The sequence below is a fragment of the Arvicanthis niloticus genome, chromosome 18, assembly GCF_011762505.2.
Source record: "Arvicanthis niloticus isolate mArvNil1 chromosome 18, mArvNil1.pat.X, whole genome shotgun sequence".
Classification (NCBI taxonomy): domain Eukaryota; kingdom Metazoa; phylum Chordata; class Mammalia; order Rodentia; family Muridae; genus Arvicanthis; species Arvicanthis niloticus.
In genome coordinates, this window is record NC_047675.1 from 32,050,705 (window position 1) to 32,073,734 (window position 23,030).

General features: G+C 51.7%; 1 protein-coding gene across 1 annotated transcript; it reads right to left on the bottom strand.

Annotated features, from left to right (window-relative positions):
- Positions 1–38: 38 nt before the first annotated feature.
- On the bottom strand, positions 39–21,776 carry Slc12a4 (solute carrier family 12 member 4). Its single transcript, XM_034522289.2, has 24 exons — positions 21,595–21,776; positions 16,506–16,600; positions 15,187–15,318; positions 11,611–11,757; positions 11,456–11,510; positions 10,081–10,211; positions 8,097–8,338; positions 7,741–7,955; positions 6,995–7,159; positions 6,816–6,914; positions 6,478–6,535; positions 5,946–6,120; positions 5,458–5,576; positions 4,147–4,245; positions 3,779–3,898; positions 3,382–3,486; positions 3,010–3,178; positions 2,309–2,504; positions 2,025–2,194; positions 1,804–1,935; positions 1,613–1,720; positions 999–1,183; positions 720–853; positions 39–618 (listed from the first exon to the last, which is right to left on the bottom strand). The coding sequence occupies exons 1-24, from the start codon at positions 21,707–21,709 to the stop codon at positions 527–529; spliced, it is 3,258 nt and encodes a 1,085-aa protein (XP_034378180.1). The 5' UTR covers positions 21,710–21,776; the 3' UTR covers positions 39–526.
- Positions 21,777–23,030: the final 1,254 nt, after the last annotated feature.

Below are 23,030 nucleotides of genomic sequence, written 5' to 3' on the forward strand. Positions count from 1 at the left end.
CCTTGGCGCCAGAGGAAAAAGAGCTGGGGCAGCAGGAGGCCCAGAAGTACACAATGTTTTATTGAAAAAAGTCAGGCTCAGCTTGGCCAGCTCCATTCGACTTGGCTTGATGAGGGCCTCTGCCCACAGCGGCCTGAGCCAGGTCTTCCTGCAGGCAGGGCCAGCTCAGCGCCCCCTCTTACTGTCCCCACCCCCTTTTCTGAAATGATGACATCCAAATAATAAATATACAATAAATAGCACTTGTGGGCCAGTCTGGGACTTCAAATCCCATATGAGCCCTCACCAGTCTTCTCTAGCCAGGATAGGCCTCCATTGGCGTATGGGAGGGGAAAGTCCCTAAATCCTCCAGGGTCCTGTGGGCCCTCGGATCCATTTCCATTGCAAGGCCCAAGTTAGGTTTCCCTGGAGACCTAGCAAAGCTGGTCCAAAGCAAGGCTGGGCAAAGCAGAACTGGCAGGTAGGTGCAAGGCTGGGCACTGTTGTCCGAGACACCCCAACTCCAGGCCACAAGACTCCATTGGGCTCAGGAATAGATGGTGATGACTTCCCGGCCGCCGCCACGCACCAACAACACCCGTTCAAGGCCCTCGGTTAGGACTTCAAGGAATTCCATGTCTGCAGGATCGTCAGGTCAAGGAGGCAGCCACAAGACCAAGACCACTTTCCACTCAAGGAGAGGATAGCTCCCCACTGTCAGCCTTCACACCAAAGGATACAGTTCTCATCGCCTTCACTGTTCTTCGGGGGACCAGGCATGTTCAGTAGGACCAGGCGGGCATCGTGGGAGCGCGTGACAATGACTTCATTAAGTTTCACAGCGGTGTGCATACGCCGCACGTTGGATTGGTCCCTGCAGACCAAGTGGCTGGTCACAGGCCAGAGAACTATCTACCTAGCAAAGAGGTCTCTGTCCCTGGCCCATCTGCACAACATCTGCACAGCATGCCTGTCCCTGCTCTCCCTCCATTCCAGACCTCAACAGGGTTTGTACTCACGGCTTAATGTGCACCAGCTCCCGGAAGTTGTCAGGGGCGTGGCTGGGGTCCCAGGGCTCAGCCATGTACTTGTCTCTGGTCCATGTCATCTGGATCTTGTCAGCCCCTGCTGCAGACTCATCCTCCTCGTCGGAGTAAAGGCTTTCCAGCCTTAGAGCTGAGTGCCTGTCTTTCACCAGCTGGGCCTAAGGACAACCGGAGGAGGCATCCTTGGTACCCTGGGAAAATGGGGGCCTGGCTGGCCCAAAATGACTACCCTGCCTCTAAAAAATGGTTTGGGTTCAGGCAGAACAGGTCCTTTGTTAGTATAAAGACAGGCTGACCTCTTGCCTCAGCCTCCTAAGCAATGGAATTACAGACACAGGCTACCATGCCTACCTTTTTGTTTGTTTGGCTTTGTTTTTGAGACAGGTCCCTTGGCTGGCCTGGAATTCACTCTGTAGACCAGGCTAGCCTCAAACTCACAAGAATCCACCTGCCTCAGCCTACCGAGTACTGGGATTATAGATATGACCCACGATGCCTAGTCCTGAACCATTCTGTTATATCAAACAGAGTGTCTTCAAAGGTGTGATCTGGCCCTTACCCAAACCCGAATCAAGATGGTCATTTACCTCTCGATCCCGCTCGGTCTTGGTCAGCCTCATCTGCCGCAGCATCTGAGATCGCTGCTCCATCATCAGTGTCCGCTCGTAGGTATATGCAGAGATGTCACTGTTGTGCTGGAGAGGCGGGTGGGAAACGATGAGTACCAGGCTGCATCATCCCTGGGGTCCTCGGGGACAGAGCAGGGCAGGAAGCTCACCATCTCTACCACCTCCACCTCAGCTTCCAGGCGGAGGTGATACAGGAAGATGGCCAGATCCTTCTTCATCTGGATGCTGTTGTCGTCCATTTGGGCCACGGTGAAAATGCGCATCCGGCACTTCTTCCAAACCTGCCGCAGTAGACTGTGTGAGCGGTTTGGTCACGCCTGGCTTCCCGAGAGCCCAGCTGCCCTCACCCACACCCAGCCAGCGGGCACACCTTATGCTGGCGTAGCAGGAAGGGCAAGAGCATGAGCATGCCTCCGTCGTGCACGATCCACCACACGTCAATGTGGCCCTCCAGGTAGCGCTCGTGGTTGCTGGGGTAGAAAGCTATGTTCTTTGGCACCAGCAGGGCCAGATGGGCAGCTGTGGTGCAGCGCACAGTGTCTAGGGAGGAGGGGCACTGCTGACTGCCAGCCTGTGACCCTCTGGTCTCTGCCACCTCACTTTAACCCTGGCCCTTGGCCCCTGGCCCAGCTTAGATGCCAGACCCTCACACACCAATAAAGGTCTTCCAGGCACGTGGGTCCTCACTCTGTCGCCAGCCATAGGGCCAGCCCAGCACCACGGAGTTATGTCTCATGCCGCCCAGGCCGCAAGACTGGATGAGGTGGGCCAGCCCCTCTCGAACCTTGCTGGCCACCACTACCTGGCAGAAGCCTTTTACTTTCTCAATGTCCATCATGTTCTTGATTGTCTGCGGGGAATACAAGAGCATCAGAAAGCAAGGCCCACCAGTTTCCACCCAAACTGGGATCTCTCCGAACGCTGGGGTTCACAAGGGAGACCCTGGAGCAAGCTGCCCCACAAGCCATGTTTTCTGAATTATTTTTAAATTTATTTTGTGTGTGTATGTGTGTGTGTGTGTGTGTGTGTGTGAATGTGAATGCAGGGTAAGCATTCTACATCATATGGCAGTCAAAAGACAACTAACTCTTGGGAGTGGGTCTTGTCTCTTTGTAGAATTTGGGAATCAAACCTAAGTCATTAGGCCTACACATGAGAGTCTCTACCCACCGAGATGTTCTGCCAGCCCAAGGGCCATGGTTTCTAACTGGGACAACCATACTCATTCAAGCTTCAAGATGGCGACAGTGTTGTCCATCTGGCCAACCAAGCCTGACTAGGCCCTCCCCTATATGCCTGCTGCATCCCAGAAACCACTGAGTTAGCTATGTCCTCTTTCCACCCCTGGCCATTACCTGCTCAGCAGCCTGGGCTTCGCCATAGCTCTCCAGAAAGCTGCCCTGAATGACAGAGCCAACAATGGTTAGGCCCTTCCCAGCCTTAAGCTGGGAGGCAAAGGTGAGGAGGCGGGGGTACTTCACATGAAGGTCTTCGTCTAACTTCAGCAGCACCAGGAGCTGAGGCCTGCAGTAGTCACACAGTTAGGTGGCTTAAGGGCCTGGCCTTTCCCAAGAGTCCTCTTCTTTCCTTCTCAGAATGTGGACTCCCACAAGTTTGGGTAGCACAGATGAAAGGGCTTGAGCCAGCAAGAGTGTCCTCCTACAATCTCCCGGGGGAACTACAGAACCCACCTTGAGGGGGCCCTGTCAGTCTGGGCGCGAGCTTACCTCCAGTTCTTGGTGTGAGGAGGCCCTTCCTCTAGCCTCAGCAGAGCATAACGTGCAGCGCTCAGGGACAGGCCTCGGATTCCATCGCCCCATTCCTTCTCAGCCCTGTGGATGTCACAAGCCACTGAGCCCCTGGTTCACCCTGAGATCTCCCTCCCTCCCTCTTTTCTAAGTGAGTACTTTACTACTGAGCTATACTCCTAGCCCTTTACCCAGGGATTTCTGTGAATATGGGGTGCAGGAAGGCCAGGCTTGAGTCACAGCCCCCAACCACAGACCAAGCATCCACTGCAGAAGCTGGCCCAGCCTGCCGCTGCCGACGCAACACTCAGACCATCCTAACTCTTCAGCTAGTTCCCTGTAATGCTATACAAGCTCTCGACGGCCCTTCACTCACCCTTGGTACTCGATGTATTTGTAGATCATGCCTGCAATGAGCATGGCCACTAGGGCATAGTACCAGGAGGACACAAACATAAGAGCCAGGCAGAGACTCATGCCTAGGAAAGACAACGTCCTGGGACGGGGATGAGAGGAGAGGAATCAGGAATCCAGGTCATAGTGTGTTCCACACCCTGGTGGCCCTTGCAGGTCCCAAGTCACAAGCTGGGTGTGTGAAACAGGTCAAGTCTCCATTCAGAGACTCTCCCTCCTTGTAGAGTTTCAAAGGCTGCCTCAGAAACTCAGACCTCCTCCACAGTGGGGCTTGTGGCCAATACCATCAGTATCAAAGGACTTGCCCCAGGCATCCAGCAGGCAACTTACCAGTGATAGTACTTGAACCGGGGCCGCCAGTTGGGGGTCCTCAGAAGTGTCTGCACAGCACAGGCCAGGTTTACAAAGAGGTAACACATCAGAAAGAACCTACAGGAGGCAGTTGGTGCAGAAAAGCTTCCTTGGTCTCTCTGGCTACATACACCATGGCTCCTAACTCCAGGAACCCACTCCTATGGCCTGATGCAGACAGATGGGAGTACTAAGAGCCCAGTGGCAGAGGATGGGTAAGTATTCACCAGCAGAGGGGGTGAGAAAGGGACTGAGTCCAGGAATGTGGAGGAAGGCTGGGGAATACTCAGTGTGAGAGACCACAGGATGCTATACAAGCCCGTGGCCCAGACACTCATTTGAATGGGGTCTATCCAGCATTTGGAGGTCAGGGAGTAAGTCAGGAAAACATGACAAGGAACAAGGACCATGTGGTTTTGTTCTGAGGGGAAGAGACAGGATGCTGTGCTGCATGTGGGAGTTGGGACACGGGCAAGGCAGGCTGTGTGAGTCCTTCTGAGGACCGAGAGGACAGGGCATCAAACTCCATCCTCGGTGATGAAGAGGAAGGGCAAAGAAGGGAGAGAGAGATTGGGGGCAGGAACTCCTGTGGGGGAGTTGGTCCTAACAAGGGACTGCCAGCAAGAGCCACCGCTCAAAATGCTGATAGCAAGAACAGCTTGAGGTATGCACATCTATGGGGAATGGTGAACACTAGGAAGACAAGAACTCAGATGTGACAGGCCCGATTGTGGGGAGGGCTGGAGTCTGCTCAGGAGGAAGGCAGCCCTGACAGGTCTATAAGCTGAGTGAGTGGTGAAGTAGACACCATTCATTACTGAACAGTAAGAACCACTGACCATGGAGCAGAATGGGCAAGGACCCCAACATGGGCAGAGGTGAATACAGAAACCAAACTATCTCAGGGACCCCAGGAATCACGTTAACTACCACCTGCAAGGCGTTAGCACACTCACTTCCTCAGCTTACAGAACATTTAAAATGACGGATGGGGCAGTGATAGCTTTGCTGAGGCAGCAGACTAGGTGCTTGCCCTGTTCAGAATGGGCATCTCTGGCCTTCTGCTCTAGGGAGGCTCCTACCATGGGGCTTAGGATCTATCTGAGGGTTTCTTCACTGCGATGGGTGTACTGGGCTGGTTTCTGAAATCAGGGCAAACAGCCTGGCCAGCTCCCCACTGAGCCCAGCTGATCTCCCAGGGGCAACCTAGATACCACATAGGATCACTGGGAGGTGCTGGGCAATCAGGGAGCCTTTTCCAGAACTACCCTTGGCCCTTCCCCAGCTCACATGGACAGAATGGGGGCCACCATGTCAAGGGAGGCGATGAGGATGCCCAGTTCAGCGATGAGCGCTGTCAGGAGGAGGGCCCACGTCGGCTCACCATTTGCTTTCCCGTGGCCAAACACCTGCAGGCACCAGAAAAGGAGTTGTCCCTACCATAGCCACTATCCCCACATCTGCAGCCCCAAGTCACAACCTGTTCTCTCATCATCCCTCTGGTCCTGGTGCTATGCCTGTCCTTATGGAGTCACAGTTTCCTGACTCTCCTTCTCTGGGTCTCTCTGCTTTGGATGAAGCATAGACAAGCCACAGGATTCGGAGTCTAAACAGTAGTGCTAACAGCAAACAGGGCCAGAGAAGCTCTCAGCAGCTCCTGGATGGCTGCCAAGGCTGGGGCCACTGTAGGCAAACCTCACTGCATCTGAATCTGTCTTCCCGCTTGCCAGGAAGCTAGCCAAGAGCATCAAGGCTATGGGATGTACAAGAGGGCTTACCCGGAGGAAGGGGATGATGTTATCCTTGGCAATGGCTTGCAATAACCGTGGTGCCCCAGTGAGGCTTTGGAGGCCAGCACCACATGTTGAGAAGAAGGAGCCGACCACGATGACCCAGGGTGAAGGCCAGGCCAAGGTGCCCACCACGAGGTTCCTGCTGACGCCATCACCGTACCTGCAGAGGCCAGGCTCAGACCATGCTCCTGGTAGAAAGCCCTCCAAGCCTTGGGTTGAGCCACCCAGGAGTAAAGGGATTCCAGGGGTCAGGAAAAATGGAGGAGGAGAGGACAGGTTCTAGCTTTGAGTGGAGACCAGCTGCCAGCTCTTAGCTCTGCATCCTTGCCCTTTATCTCATCCTTGATCTTAATGTCACTGTCAGGGCAGAAGCAAAAGTCGTAGAGGGGCCTGACCCACCTGGTTGTACAGATTGTTACTGGAAGTCAACTGTCTGAGATGTGTAGGACCCTAGGGGGTGAGGGACGGGTAGGGCGAGGGCAGAAAAAGCTGGCAGGGAGGGGCACAGCTCACTCACTTGTCCCGGAGCACCACACCCTCGATGCAGGCACCGAAGAGAATCACGCTGCTGAAGTCTGGGTTGTATTAAGGAAGCTAGAATCCCACCAGACTGTAGCCCCAGTCCATTCCCCACACAGCACCCTGGTGATCTTCCCAGCCATAGCCTTGACCTGCAGACCTCAGAAGGTCCCATGGTGAACACGTGCATAGTCTCAATTGTGTGTAGGTGCAAAGGGGGATGTGGTAAGGTCTCCATGCTTACGTGTGTGTGGTGTGCCCGCACACACTGTCTGTCAACTTATATACAGAGAAGTACCTTCTGACACATGCCCCACCATACCTGGAAAAGGATACACACGAGTGAAGTGGTAACGATGGCCAGAATGGTCCCCACCGGGATAGACTTCTGGGCATCACGGAGGTCCCCGGAGCGGTTTGAGCCAGCCATGATGCCTCCAAAAAACAGACAAGATTTCCTCAGGGATTCTCCAGGGTTTGGGGTAGGGCTAAGTGTATGGGCATGGAGATCTTACCTGTTACAGAAGGGAAAAAGATGCCAACCAGCACGGTGAAGGACGTGGCAATGTCCGCCACCACATACAGGGACAGGCTCTCCTTCAGGCCAAGGGTATCCGTGGAGGGCAGCCCATGCTTCTCCACGACTTCACCCTTCTCCAGGTAAGCACTCCATAGGTTTTCTGTAGAAGCAGGAGAATTACCACTACAGTACCACTGATGCTCCCGGAGAAGCTTGGAGCAGCTCAGCAAGATCCCACAGATGCACTGAATCTCTGGCAGCTCTGGGGACAGCCAGGGCACAGTGACTATGGTGTCTGCCATAGGACTGCTTTGGCCAGAGAGGAAGCTGTCCTGCTAGAGCTATCACAAAGCTGAGCGAACTCCCATCAGCCTAGACCTCACTACTGCATGATTCTCAGACAGAGGCCTTTTATGACTCTTGTGAGAACATCCCCCACAGCATCAGGAGCTAGTAGCCAGGGAGAGGGAAATGCCAGAACTTTATAGGGTTTGCTGCAGGCCTGGGATGTTGTCCAAACAGGCTCCGCTCACTCAAAATTCAGTTACAAGGAGGCAGGCTGAAAGGATACAGCTGAGTGGGGAAAGCAGCCAAACCTGACACCCCCCCCCCCCATCCCCCTTGATCTGGACACACAAGGACAGCTCTGTGCTCTGCTTTCCTGCTCAGCCTGTGGACTGGGGCTGGGCTGGGGCTGGGGCTGGGGCTGGGGTAGGGTAGGACACAGGAGGGAGGACCCACCCTGAAGCACACCAGCAGCTGCCCCAGGTATGCCAGGAATCTCTGTCACATTGTTAAGCAGAAAGTAGGGGTCACAGGAGTCAGCAGTAAGATTGGGGCTGTGGCAGAAGAAAGTCCACAGCCGGGTGGCCACTGTCTCATTGTCCACCACAACTGTCTTGGCACAGATGTCAAACTGGTCCCGAGACAGGGTCCTATTACCCAGCATGCACACCCTGTAGGGAGAGAAGGATTAGTGCCTGCTCGGCTGGAGCCCTAGCCTATTCCCCCACCCAAGCAATCTGAGGGATACAAGAGCACCAAAGGCCTAGAAAGGATGTCAGTGCAATGGCTGGACAAATGCCCTAGCTACTTACGGAAACACGGGAGGGTCAAAAATGGACTTGATGCCTCCCGCATAAATGGAAAGGATGGAGATGATCACGCAGGCCAGGAAGAGAGAGGCAAACTTGTTCACATACTTGACACCAACAAACACCACCAGGGTCATGAAAGTCAGGAAAATGGTCCCATACACCCGCATGTTATTCAAGGTGGCGCTTGACATGTCATGGGCGCCCGATGGGTGAAAGATGGCAGCTGGTGGAGCAATGTAGGTCTGAAACAAGAGGACACGACTCTAGTTCCCACCTTCTATCTGGGGAGGGAAACCTGTCATTTTGGGTTTCTTTTAAATGTGTGTCTACAAGAAGAAGCCAGTCACAGGAGACCAAGAGTGCAAGATCCCATGTCTACACAATGTCTAGAAGAGCAAACCCACAGAGAGAATGCAGATTAGTGTCTGTTAACGGGTGGCGGGGGGGGGGGGTGGTGGTAGTGATTACTAGTGAAGTTTCTCTTTGAGTAGTGAAGATATTCTAAACTGATTCTGGCAACGTTTACATCCCTAGAAATATACTAAAGACTAGTAACTTGTATGCTTTCTTTTTTTTTTCCTTTTCTTTTTTCTTCTTCTTCTTCTTCTTCTTCTTCTTCTTCTTCTTCTTCTTCTTCTTCTTCTTCTTCTTCTTCTTCTTCTTCTTCTCCTCTTTCTCCTCCTCCTCCTCTTTTTCCTTTCTTTCTTTCTTTTTCTTTTTTTTCTTTTTGACTGCCCTGGCTGCCCTTGAAACTCGAGGGAGATCCCCCTGCCTCTGTCTCTGGTGGGATTAAAGGCCTGAACCTCCTCTGCCCCTGAGTTGTAGGTTAAGAGAACAAACACTGATTTATTTAGGGTGGAGGATGACGTGCAGGTCTGTAGGCCAGAGGACAATTGCAGGAGTCAGTTCCTGCCCTCCAGGGGCATCCTGAGGACTGAGCTCAGGTCTTCAGAAGTGGCAGCAAGTGCCTGTACCCACCAAGCCACTTCACTGGCCCCAGACTGGTAGATTTTCAAATGGAGAGTAAACTGCTTGCTGTGCGTGCTGTGCCAAACAAAAGCACCATTGAAAGAAAAGGAGAGGAAAGAAAAAGAAAAGAAGATACAGACACAGGTGCCAACCTGTGGAAGGAAAGGCCAAAAAGAAACAGTTTAGGCAACAAAATAATGATAGTATTGGATTATACCCAATAGCCCAGAGAACAAAATAGGCCTCCAGAAGCCCATACAATTACATGGTTGAATAAATAAACAGTGGGGAGAAGAGACACATTTCCTTACATAATTCCAAATAACACAGAAGAAATGTGAGATAGAAAATAAAAACCCAGAAGATCTAGACAAAAAGTCCCCGCTTTGGGTTTGCAGTGCCACAAGGTGTCTCTAAACATCTATTCTCTGGATCTTCAAGGAGGTACCTGTCACCCTGTGTTACTCTCCTCATGTTGCTGTGCCCCTCCCCAACCAGGCCACTCTCCCATTAGCCTAGCTCCTTCATTGGCGAGTAGGGAGCTTGGATCTAAGACAGCACCCATGGGACTCAAGGACCTCTATATAGCAGTCTGTGGCTGTTCGCTCTGACTTAAGGACAAGGAGAAAACAGATCTAAAAGACCCTGGCACAGAGTCTGGGGGAGACAGAGCTTATTAGGGTCCAAAAAAGGCTAGGGGGCAATCTCTGTCATTATCAAGATCTGTCACTCAACACTTGACAGACCCCCTGCCACGGCCCAACACTGTTCAGGTAGAAGAAACATCAAGGCTCAGGTGAAGGCAACCAGGCCTCTTCCCTGCTTGGCCCAAACCATCAGAAGTGTAAAAGGGGGGTGGGAATGAGGACACAGATCTGAGTAATGAGTCTTCTCCCTAGAGGCCTCCCACTAGAAAACCCAAGATGCTGGCCAGGCATGATGGAAGTACGAGTGGCCTCTGGAGTCTAGAAAGACTGGATGCAACTAGGGTCGACCAAGGCTTAGCCCAGCTCACCAGCAAGATCTCAATGGCTCCTAGGATATACATGGCCGCTGCAAATGTCGTCCCCAGGTAGAAGCATAGGCCCACAGCACCTCCGAATTCTGGTCCCAAAGAGCGAGAAATCATGAAGTAGGAGCCACCAGCTATAATGGGGAAAGTGTACACAGGTCAGCGAGAGCTCCCTTGTAGCAAACCTCACAACAACCCAAAAGTTCAGACTGCTTTTCTCTTTAACAGACCAGCGCAGAATCTGTCTTGTCTGGTTTCTTGTCCCCGAGGCTCGGCACAGGCTTGCCTGAGTCTGCTTCTATTAGAATCGAGCACTTCTAGAAAACTGGCCGGCAATACTGAGCCCCAAAGTGGTAAGAATACAGAGACAAGACTGATCCAACACTGCTGTTAAATCCTAATAGGCATCAAAAATGCCTAAGGGATCAATTTCCTCTAGGACTCCCCTAAAGGAAGCATCAAGGGTGTTCCAGATTGTTCATGACAATATTAGTGAGGGAAAAAAAAAAAAAAAAAAAAAAAAGGCTGGTGGAGCAGCACATGCCTGTAATCCCAGCACTCAGGAGGCAGAAGCAAGATTGCTTCAAGTTCAGAGCCAGCCTAGTCTACATAGTTTCCGGCCAGCCAGAGCTACATAGTGACATCATATCACAAAAGACCGGAAAAAACAAGCAAACAAAACAAACAAAATACAATGTCGAAAAAGAAGAACCCATAAATGGTTTATATCCTAGTATAGAGTAACCTGCTTTTTAAAAAAATTTCCTGGCTGGAGAGATGGCACTGACTGCTCTTCCAGAGGTCCTGAGTTCAATTCCAAGCAACCACATCGTGGCTCACAACCATCTGTAATGGGATCCCATGCCCTCTTCTGCTGTGTCTGAAGACAGCAACAGTGACAGTGTACTCATATACATAAAATAAGTCTTTAAAAAAAAATAAAAATAAAATGAAATTTCCAAATCTAGGGAAATAGATAAACATATGTAAAGGAGTGTATATATGTCAATTGTATATACACACAGAAAGACTAATCGTTTGAATGCACCTAAGACCACGCACTTTCAGGCTAGCAGGAATGAGCTCAGCCTGGTGAGGTGGTGGGTATTTTTCAGTTTTCCATTCTGTTTCCTGCCCCTTTAAGATCTCATGGTAAACACGCACCGCTCTTTCTTGTGCAGGGCATGCTACTCTTATGTTAACAAAACATCAGCTTCAAAGTTTGCTGGGAAGGAACGCTTCTACCAGGCACTGTCAAGGATGGGACTCTACCAGATATTTATTGCCTGAGGAGGAGGGACAGGGAAGCCAGCAGGCAGATGGGGGTGGATTCTAAGCATGTTCCTTACAACAGGCCCCACGGGTGGCACTTACTCACCTGGAACCACACCATTGGTGGCGATGGCACTCATGGAGATGGCTGTCAGTAGGGTCTGTTAAGAGGGAACGCCTAGATGAGTGGCTCAGCTGGGTGGGCTCTGTAGAGCCACCTGCCCCACGCCCAGCCCAGCTCCAGCACACAGGGACACGTACACAGCAGCAGCAGATGAGGACAATGAGGAGAGCCTGCAGCACACCGGCTGTGCCCACCATCCAGGTCAGTCGCAGGAAGAGGATCACTCCGAAGATATTCTGCAGGCAGGGCAGGTACACTCCCATGAGGGTGCCCATGCTGGGTGCCTATGTGGGCAGGAGGGGAGGGGGCACACAGCATTAGAGAGGTCCCAGTCTGCCACAGGAAGGAGGCCCTAGTCACTCAGCAGCTTCTATACCTGGGGTCCAGTGGAGCACTTTGGGAGAGCTAGGATATCTCTCCCAAAGGAAGCCAGCTCAGGCTAAGAAGGTATGAGACCCTTCTTTTAATCATTATTGTATGAGTGTGAGTGGCATGTACATGCTGTCGTGAGCACGTGGTGGTCAGGGGACAACGCTCAGCATCAGCTCTCTCACACTCAGGTCCCTAGGCTCATGCCTCAAATGCTTTTACCCACTGAGCCATCTCAATGGACACGACCCTATTCTTGTCCTATGTGTAAGGCTCTAAACCTTGTGCATACTGTTTATGTATAAACCTTAGCTCTTCCCACACATCAAAGTATTGCCTCCTTCTCTTCTGCTGTTTTTGTTCACTTGCTTTTTAGATAAGGTCCCGTATACTCCCAGTTGGCCAGGCACTCTACGGAGACTGAGCAAGCCTCGAATTTTCAATGATCTCCCTGCCTGCCTCAGGCTCCTGTGTGCTAGGATAATAGGTGCCCGTGGTTATTTCTGGTCCTTCTCTTCTTGGAGAGAGCCTTGCTCTTTAGTCAGGCTATCCTGGGATTCACTATATACACCATGTTGGCCTCAAACTTGTGGCAATCCTCCTGTCTCAGTCTCTTGGGTACTGAGATTACAGGAGTGACTGCAATACCTAGCTTCTTATTTCTGTTCAACTTTTGTAAAGTAGAGCCTGTCCCAGATCGCCTCCTTCTCACCCAGCAGGCCTCAGTAATGAGGTAACCAAGCCAAAACTCAAAATGTTGTCCCTGTCCCTCCCTCTCTCTAACCCCCACCTCTAGCTCAAGTCGACAGATTCCTGCCTCCCTGCTGCCCAGATACTGGCTTGCTTCTTACCAAACTTTACTGGGGACACCGGATGTCTGCCAACCTCTCCACACTGAAAACCAAGTCCAATCCCATGATTCCTGTTGAAAATCCTCTGCACTGCCCTCTAATGAAGTGTGGGATATGTGGCCCAGACTCCTTGTCTCTGGCCGCTGGATGTACTTCACCTCTCCTGTCAGTGCCAGCTTTGAATTGCATTCTTCTGGATTATAGACCACTTTACTGGTATATACATGACTATGTTTAGTAGAGTTGGCTTGTGTGAAGGCTATTCCTAGTTCTCAATGAGACAACGTCTAGAATTAACTAAGACTCAAAAGGCTGGGTATACCTGTGAGGGATTTTTTTTTTTTTTTTCTTAATAAAATCATCAGAAGTATAAAGACCTACTTCTAGTTCAGATCTTTGAAGTGAGAAGAATCACCTTAATCTGGGCTACACCTTCTGCTGGCAGCCTATATGAAGAAGAAGGAAGCTTGTGTTTCTTTGCCTGCTTGCCTTCACTCTCACTGGCAAGTCTACGCCTTCACTGGCCTTAGGGCCTACTTCTTTGGGAATCAGGCGTATACTGAAGACCAGCTGACACATCCAGCCTCATGGACGAAACAACTACTGGATTTTTGACTGTCCATTGGTGGACTAGCTGTACCACAACTTGTAAGCTATTTTAATAAATCCCATATATAATTTCAATGTTATACATTTAATATATTTGTGTATTAAATAAATATATTTAAGTTTTAAGTTCTAGTCCTCTAGAGAACCCTGACTAATATAGCTTGCTTACTGTTCTAACAGCAACAGGCCCAACAAGGCCCCTAAAGTGTTCCTGAACCCCTGTAAGTAGTGCCTGGTAAGTCCCTTCCTATTTAGGGGTATCCCACAGACAGAACTGAGATGAGCCTGTGAGCAGTGAGATCGCTGTAGCATACAGATGGCAGTTTCTCAACTCTGTAAGGGCAAGTGAGGGACTATCCGGGAGGCCATGGCAGAGGCTGTGTGTACAGAAGCAACACTGATGCAGCCCAGGCCAGTGGCATCTTGAGAGCATCCATGGAACCCCAGTAAAGCCTCTTCTTTCCTGAAGCTGGGCCAGGGCTGGGGGTCTGAGGATCTTCAAGAGAGCCTGGGCAAGAACACTTGTTTTCACACACACCGTCCTGCACAAGGCTGTATAGGTGAGAGATAACCTTATTGGGGTTCTGGAGCCCTTCTCAGAGGACACCACCTACTGGACAGTGGTAGTAGCAAGAACTCCTACTCCTACCCCCATCCTAGGCTGAGTCACTCTAAGAAAAGGGCAGTGTGGGAAAGGGCTGGGCCGGAAATACTTTTTGAATCCCTAAATAACCCCTGGCAGCCTGGGAAGGTCATTGGGTTGGAGCAGGAATGGCTAACAAGCAAAGGCAGACTTTCAGGCATGGTCTGATTGGAGACCCTCCTTCCCTGCTTCAAGCCTTCTTTTCTGAGGCCCACGGCTCCCTAGCTTCCTATTAGATTTGGCTAGACTCTTCCTCCGTCCACATCAGCCAGTGGGGCTGGAGCCCTTAGCTGCCCTCTTATACCATCATATCAGGATCAGGTAAACCGGATGGCTGAGCGTTCACAGGCTCCTGATTAAGCTATAAGTTAACTCAGGTTTCTTTCCCACAGACCTTTCTTGGGGTATTTTTCATTCCTAGCCATGGGCTCCCCAGCATTGTCCAAGGATTCTATCAGCACTAAGCAAAACTCTTCAGAAGTTGAGAACTCTCCTACAGGGCTGGATAGGGAGGCTCGAGACAGGCAGAGTTCTTGCTATCTTTAGTTCAGAACATGCCAACAAAGATCACAACCAGGGGTCGGGTCTAGACCACTTCAAGATATCAGCTGCTTCTCTGAAGAGTGGGCAGAGGTCTATAAGCAGAAGGGAAAGTATATACTTTAGCTTGGCTTTCTCTCTTGGACCCACCTCAGCAACACCCATTTGTCATAGGCAGGTCTGATCTGAAGCTGCTGATAACCTGGCTTATTTCAACCAGGAATTCCTTTGGTTTGTGCAGATGAGAAGGAGAATGGCTCAGATGAGAATGGCCCAGCCAGGATCAGATCCTACCTCCTTTCAAGCACAGCTATTTGCCCAAGATAGCCTCACCAAGCCAGGTGTCTGTCTCAAAGCTGTGTGTGTGGTGTGTGTGTGTGCGTGTGCGTGTGTGTGTATGTGAATACTCGAGATCCCGGTCCACTCTTAAAACAGTGTCTCATATGCTGACAGCTAAGTACAAGGAGCTATTGTTCTTTCTGTTGCTTTTGAGGCTCCCCTGCCCCTCTGCCTTTCCATACCACTCAGCTTAACCTTTGACAGCTCCTTTAGGCACTTATTCCTCACCCTCCATGCCTACCACACCTACTGGTCCGCATATGTTCAACACCACACAGGAAAACATCTATTTCCAACATCTACTTCCGTGGTGATGTCTGTCTTCCCAGATGTGGTCCCTCTGCTGACCCTGACTTGCTCACCTTGGCAGCTCTCCGACGGCCACCTTCTCCACTCTCAGCTTCCTCATGCTCCTTGGCTCCTTGGGTGAGGTTGGTATAGCTGACAAGCTTGCCCAGGAGAGATGACACCTTTGGGCGGATGTCCAGCTCCTCCTGTAAACAGAGCCACGGGGCAAGATGGCAATTGGCCAGGCTAGGCCAGTGTCAGGCTACCTATGTGGAGCCAGCAGCTTGGCTGCTGGCCTAGTGTCAAGCCCTAAGGCAGGCCTGGACCTGATCCCGGCTCTTGCTTGGGGAAGCCCAAGCAAGCTAACTGGGCAGGTGTGGGCACCGCACCCCAGAAGGCAGCATTCAAAGGCCCAGCCCAGTGACTTGGTCTCTCTGCCCAGCCTTGGCTGTAATCACTGCCAGCCCATTTGTGAAAATCACCTGCCTTGGGGGAGAAAGAAGGGCAGGCTTTGCTGGCAGGCAGACAGATTGCACACTTCACTCTGCCTGCCTGGCCACCACTTTGAAGCTATGACTGGGACTCTAGGATTCACATCAACACACACACACACACACACACACACCTTCAGGTGGGGACAGAGCACAGGACCTCCAGTACTCAAAGGGGTCTAAGGATTCCCTGCTCCTGTGGCCTATGTGACTCTGCCATCTGCCCACTGTCTTAAGCCTTTGTCAGGTCCTTCTGACCCTATATACAGGAAGCCAAGTTAGGAGTGTCGAGTGAAGATGTAGGCCCTTCAGGTGTGTGGAGGCCGAGAAGCTGACTTTACTTGGTTGTGAGGCAGATGAATGTTTAGGTTCAGAGTTTAGGAAACTGAACCATGTCTTAAATCCAGATCTTACTTCTCAGCTTGGGTCTGGAAAGGAAAATTTCCAGTTGGAAGGCACAAACGTGGGAATCTTTCCAGAGACATGTCCATTGCAGCTCTAGCTATGAAGGGCAAAGTGGGAGAGAGACTGGAGGAAAAACAAGCCTCTGTCACCAGAGGGTAACAATTGGAAGAGCCAATAGGAAAGAAAAGAAAGGTTTTATCCACAGCAGGGACTAGAGCCACATGCTAGGAAAAGCCCTAGGAATGGAGGGAAGGACGTAGTCACCTCGGTGAGGGGCTGCAAGGAAGGCAAAGGCGAACGGCCCTGGAGAACGGAGATAAGGTCGCAAATGGGTTTGGGAAGGCGAAGTGTATTGAAAGGGCCATGAGAACCACAGCGTGGATGGCTGCAATGAAGGGAGGGTAGATGGGACTGGAAGAGAAGCTAGCCTGATGCTTAGCTGAGAGGTCCGGAGAAGTCCCTGCCAGCCTACCACACCTGAATGGCTCCTTAGATACCTCAAACAGTGCCAGGTTCCGGTCATAGTAGTCATTTCCTCTGGAGGCGTCCAAAGGGCAAAGGAAAGGGCTGTTCTCTCTGTGGTTACCCTGTCCTGTAGAAAGAGAGGAATAGAATTCCAGTGAGTTGCTACCTGCCGGGACCCCAGTGTATACCCCAACTCAGAAAGCCAACCCACAAAACAGCTCTGCACTTAATCTTAGCCAAGAGGCGAAGAAGCGGCAAACACACACCATCTCTTTAAAACGCTTTTGGAAGCCGCAGCGTTTACACGTTCGGCCTCTGTTCTCATCACTTGTCAGCCTTCTTGAAGGGCCGTAAAGGAAGCACCCAGGAAACAAATCTCGGATCGTCATTCCATGTAGTAGAAAACTCCAAATCTCCACATTAGTGCCATTTGAGAGTACATGAAGGGCGGGGCCTACTGAGGAGGCGGGGCCTGGCCATGACCAACCCTGAGGCTCCACCTTCCTTCCTCCCAAGGATCTGGCACTCCCTGAGTGCAAGGTACCATCCAGAAAGATGAAACCACACAGACCGCCTTCCGATGCCATGGCCTACAAGGGGTCAGCTAGCTACCCCACCATGCACTGCGTCAGGTGTCCCGGAGGGTAACCCAGAGCATGCTGGGAGATGGAGCCAATCTCGAATGGGTACAAGGAACCAGAAAAGAAACCATTGGGAAAGCTAGGGCACCAGATGGATCTTGAGTTGAACATAGGAAATGCAGGGGCACGGACTCCTGTCGAGATTACCCGTTAGCCTTTTGGTTCCCATATCCAGCCAGTTTGCTCCAGAACAAATAAAGAGGCCAGCCCCCACTCAAATCTCAGGCTGGTGAAACTGTGCCTCCGAAACTAGAAAACTTCCCAGCCAGGAAGGAGCCCGCACATCTGTGTGTTGGGATAAAACTCACTGTCTCACCCTCTACCACTGGGCCACAAACACGCTCTTTATCCCCTACTTTTCCTCCTCTGAGACAGGTTCTAAATGTAGCCCAGGCTGGCTTCAAACTTGTGCCAGTGCTCCCCGCTTCCCAAGCGTTGGGATCACAGATGTAAGCACACACCCAGCTTCGGACACTTTCATGTTTTGTATATGTACGTGTGGTGAATGTGTGCATACACGGCTACATTTCGGGGTCGAGGTCAACATCAGGTGCATTCCTTTCTCACTCTCTACCTTATTTTTTTGAGACAGGGTCTCTCACTGAACCTGGGGCTCATCAATTCAGTTAGACTGGCTGGCCAGCAAGCCCCAGGGATCCACCTGGCTTCTGTTTTTCCAGTGTTGTGATCAGAGGAGGTCCATGTGCCTGGCTTTGTACACCTGGTTTTCTGTTCCACATCGGATGATTGTGGAGATCAAGGTCAATTGAAGGTCAATGGAAAAGCCAGCAGTCATTTCAACCCAAGTCATGTTAAAGGCTGATGGGGTCAGGTAGCTCCTCAGACACTCTGGCATTTGTGCTAACTCCCATGCTCATTCAGGATAAGGAATCACAAGAAAAACCACCAAATCCAGCCATGGCTGCCATGTACACTGAAAACTCTTTCCCGAGAAGTGCCACAGCATAAAGAAAATAACAGAAATGAAAAATGGCGTCTCTCAGCTCATCTTTCTTCCCTTTCTGCCTTGCTTGGTAGACGTCTCCATAAATTTATCCCTCAGATGCAGCCAACACTTATTCTCAGTTCTTGCCCTCTCCCTCTGAATCCTTCCATGAAGCTGGAAATAAATATCAATTATTCTAAATGCACGCACTGCAGCCTGTCCCACCACTGATACTAATTGTTTCTAAGAAGAATCTACTATTATCTAGAAACTGTAGAGCAGTGGTTCTCCAGCTTCCTTGCACTGCAACCCTTTAATACGGTTCGTCATATTGTGGTGACCCCCACATCATAAAATTATTTCATTGGTACTTCATAACTGCAATCTTACTACTGTTATGAATTGTAATATAAATATCTGTGTTTTCCAACGGTCTTAGGGGACCCCTGTAAAAGGGCCATTAGACCCTCCCAAAGGGGTTGTGACTCAAAGGTTGGGAAATACTGCTGTAGACCTAGGTATGATGATCCGAACCTGTAATCCTTGCCCCTGGGAGCTCAAGGTCAATTCAGGCTACACAGTGGTTTCCAGGGCAGCCTGGGCTGCATAAAGAAAACAAACACAGAAGCCAGAGGACTAGGAATGTAGCTTAGGTGGTAGAGTGTTTGCCTAGGATGCACAAACCCCTGGGTTTGATCCTGGTACCTCATGAAACTGAGCTTGGTGGCACAGGTGTGGAATGCCAAGTGTCAGGAGGTGGTGACAAGAGAATCAGAAGTTCAAAATCATCCTTAGTTCCCGTATCAAGTTCAAGGCTAGCCTGAACTACATGAGTCCTTGTGTTGAAAAAGAAACCAAAGGAAAAGAACCCTACAAACTACTGAGCTGAGCACACAACAGTGGCCCCATTCGTGACCCACCTGATCCCTTGTCCCTGCAAGCATCATTCCCTGATGGCTCGGAAAAAAAATCTGTCTCAGTCCTTACCTTCTGCTACATGTCAATTACCCCTTTCCGGAACAAGACAAGGCTGTCTAGGGAGGAGGGCCAGCCCTGGGTCTGGGGTCTATCACAGCAATGGGAGTTAAGCCTCGGGTTGTCTCTTCACATTCTAGAGCCCAGTCCATTTAGGGAGCAGTCTGGGGTACAGCATGATACCTCAGCATAGGAAAGACCTTTGGCTTATGTAGTATGGCCACTGTGTGCATACCCCAGCCTCTGGGTTTTCAGAGATCCAGCAGGCTGGCTTGAATTCCTGCCCCTTGTCCTGTGTGACCCACAAAGAACTGCTTAGTCCCTCTGCACTGCTCTGTCACCTTCTAGGAAGGAGAGACAGTAACTCTCTTCCAACTTCCCTGATGCATCAGAAAAGGTAGTGTCTGGTCTCAGACACAGGCAGGGCACTCCGAAAAGCCTCACTTAAGGACCCCTCCCATAGGATTATGGGGATATGAAAGGGTCTAAGCAGAGCCTCAGGTCTGTACTCCCCGAAACTTCAAGCTACCTGCCCTGGACTCAGCTATTCCAAAAATTCCAGGGCAGGCTTAGGCATGCCTGCCTGCCTGCCTACCAGGCTCAGGCTTTTCAGACATTACCTGAGACCCCCAGAGAACCAGAGCACAGCTTAGGCCAGGGGCTTCCTATGAAGTGCACAAGTGTGTTCCTATCAGCAACTTCGAGAGCCCCAGTGTTAGGGAGTGACTTGGGTGACCTATGTACATGGCATCTACCTGTAACGTCCTTCCACGACCTTCCTACTCCGGCCACAGGCTACCTAGAAGAGCAGGCCTGTGTATGCCCCTCAGAGCAGAGGCGTGTGTGTGTGTGTGTGTGTGTGTGTGTGTGTGTGTGTGTGTGTGTGTGTGTCTGTCTGTCTGTCTGTCTGTCTGGTACGTGTGCATTTGTGCTGGGGGGTGGGGGAGAGACCCTAAGAGAGCTTGGCCTAAGATAGTTTTGTGCTCTCTGATCCTTTGCTACAACTACAAAGAAGAAGAAAATCACTCACCCGGGTGCAGGGTATCCCCCATGATGCAGACACACCACAATCTAGATGAAAAGGAGTAAATAGGAAGAGAAGAAGGGGATGGGGGTGGGAGGAGCTGGCCTAGCCTGGAGGGAACTGGCAGGACGCAGCCAGCAGCCAACATAGCTCCAGGTTACTCCTGTCAACTTGTGAGGGACCAAGGCGGAGCCAAAGAAAAGGCTCAGTACTGCCCATTGGTCCAGGCTAATCTCAAGGATGCAGTTCAGCACACCATCTGGGGATAAACATCCTTCCAGTCCCAGGGAAGGAGGGAAACTGTTCTGACCCCTTGAACCAGGCCAGGGGCAGCAGAGATGTTAGACCTAGGGTCATACATAGCTGTGAAACCTGACAAATCTCTGTGACATCTGGCAGTCCATGCCCCAGGGCCTGTACCACATCTACACATGGCAGACAGTCATCACTCACATCAAAAACAGGCTACCCCTCAAGCATGTCACCATTACAGACCTCTCAGATAGCCTCTGATACCATCACCAGACACAACACACATTTCCTCCACGTTTCTATCCCGGCCAGTACCAGACATCACAGGCATTTGTTATCAATCATAGCACCATGCCCATCTCTGGCAGCCTTGCTGGAAACAGTAGCCATGAGGACGTCCTGACCTAACCCTGTAATACTCAGCCACACACGTGCATTTACATATGCCTACAGCGATACAGACAGACACATATTTCCAGCACTGTTCCCATTCCAAGTGTGAGGAGCCTCCATGGGTGGAAGATGGAGAAAGAGGCGCTGGAAAGAGGAAAGGGTTCACCTCCATGACTAGCCCTAATACCTGGGTTAAGTTAAGGCACTAACTCTCACATCCGGGTTTGAATCCCACTGGAACAAGTTACATAACTCTTCCCCACCTCCCTTCACCCCTTCCTAAGTGCGAGTAACAGAACCTGTCCCATGGGGGAGGTTGGGAGAATTAAAACGAGTTGCTTCATGTACAGTGCCTAGACAAGCCTGGCCCCGTGTGACTGCTCCCTAGATGTCCACGGTACCCACGGATCTACACCAAGGCCAACACAGGCCCATCAGTGAGCACATCCTTTGCTCCTACCGAGCCAGTGTGCATGGAGGCAGGGGTAGGGAAGAGGACAAGAGAGGGGCGGTGAGTCATAGGGGAAGAGACGGTGACACTCAAGACGATGGGGGCGATTCACAGAAAGTAAGGGAGCTGCAATCCAGGCTTCCATTGGACCCGGACCTCAGACGCGATCGGCACCAGCCTGAGCGAGGCAGCCCGCTAGCCAGCCTCCCTAGGCGGCCACGTCTGCAGCCCCCGCCCGCGGCCCTCGGGGGAGGAGCTGGGGGTGGGTGGAGGACGACTTAGCCCGCGAGTCCCGGACCAAAGAGACTCATCAGTCTGAGCGCGCAAGGAGTAAGAAAAGTGGAGTCCCGCATGGACGTCTGCGCGCGCGGTCCGAAGGCGCGAGTCCCGTGTAGACGCCCCCCGTCCCGGCCACAGCCCCCGCCGGGCGCACCCTCACCGTCCGAGTCTTCCCGCTCGGCGCGCTCCCCGTAGTCCACCCAACTGAGCCCCTCGAGGTTGTCATAGTCGCCGCGTCGCGGCCCATCTACCGGCACCACGGTGAAGTGAGGCATCGCGCGCGCTTGGCCCGCAGTCCCGGCCTCCAGCCGGCTGTCCCCGCCGCCCCAGGCTGGCCCGCCCCGCCCGCTCGCATTCCACCCCGCTGCGCTCACTTCCTCCACCCGCCCCCCGGGCCGCCCCTCGGGGGCGGGGAGCAGGAGGGGCTCGGGTCGGCTCCTCCCCGAGAGGGGTTGACGAGGTGGCGAGAGGACCCCGGGAACGAAGTACTCTAGCTACTGGACGGTTGGGTTCCTATGTGACTTTGGTTAAGAGGTTGCCCTCTCTGAGCCCCAGATGCGACACTTAATAAAGTGAGGGAAAGTCGTTTTAACTTTTAGGGGTTTTTATGATGGTGAGACGGGGCGCAGGGTGCACTGGCTCTGCGCCTTGAATCTATTTAACTCTCAATCACTTTCTGTTATTTAGCAGGAAAGCTAGCAGGGCCTGCCCGATATCTCAGTGGCCACTCCAAACCCCAAAGTCTTTCATCATCCCTACATAAATGCTCCTCCATTTCCATTGTTTCTCTCTAACGCTTCTCCAGGACTTTGGTAAGCAAGTCTCCCTCAGTCCTGCTCGCAGCAGCCTCTTCCGCAGCAGGTGGTTGAAGACTGCAGGCCCTTCCTGGAGGAGTCCGCTGCCTCCTCGGTAGAGGCAACACCGGTCCATCCCTCTCCGAAACTTTGGGATAGCCCAGTTATCTCATTTGAACTTGCTCCTTCATAGCCTCACCTCCTGGTGGTTCCTGCACCCGAGTCCTTTCCTTTCTTGGTGCTAACTTCTTTCACACTCAGATAACTTATCTAGTCGCCTTTACTTGAGAATTTTTATCTTTCTGAGTTGTTCTTTTGGCCTCTTCCCCCCACCCCCACCCCCTTTCCTTCCTATCAGAAAGCTTCAGGGCTCATCTTTCTGGTCTGTCTCCATTCTTTTCCGCTTTCTGGCATAGCCTTTAGAACTTGGGCTGACTCTCGGATCCGCGCCCTCTGCTGCTACCTCCCAGCTCCAGCTGCCTGGGTGGCCCGGTCGGCTCGGACCTCCCCGGAGCAGCACAACTTCTAACCCTTCTCAGTCAGCTCAACATCTAACCCTTCCCAGTCAGCTCAACATCTAACCCTTCCCAGTCAGCTCTTGAGTGCTGCTACCGGGCCTCCCTCTCCTTCTGGCACCTTTAACTGCTTTCCAATCGCACTCTGCGTCCCCTATCCTGCACTCTCCTCTATATAGAAGGATCACTGGTTACAAGCGTTTGTTGTTCTTGCCCCAGACAGTTCAGTACATCAGGTAGCTCATGACTGATTGTAACTCCAGCTCCAGGGGATCTGATGCCCTCCG

Bases quoted from the DNA above. Each gene is read 5' to 3' on its own strand.
- Slc12a4 (XM_034522289.2), bottom strand. From the start codon at position 21,709: ATGCCTCACTTCACCGTGGTGCCGGTAGATGGGCCGCGACGCGGCGAC. The intron at 11,758-15,186 runs GTGAGCAAGTCA...CTGCCCACATAG, and splicing joins GCCGTCGGAGAGCTGCCAAG to GCACCCAGCATGGGCACCCT. The intron at 3,899-4,146 runs GTAAGTTGCCTG...TCCCCGTCCCAG, and splicing joins CGGTTCAAGTACTATCACTG to GACGTTGTCTTTCCTAGGCA.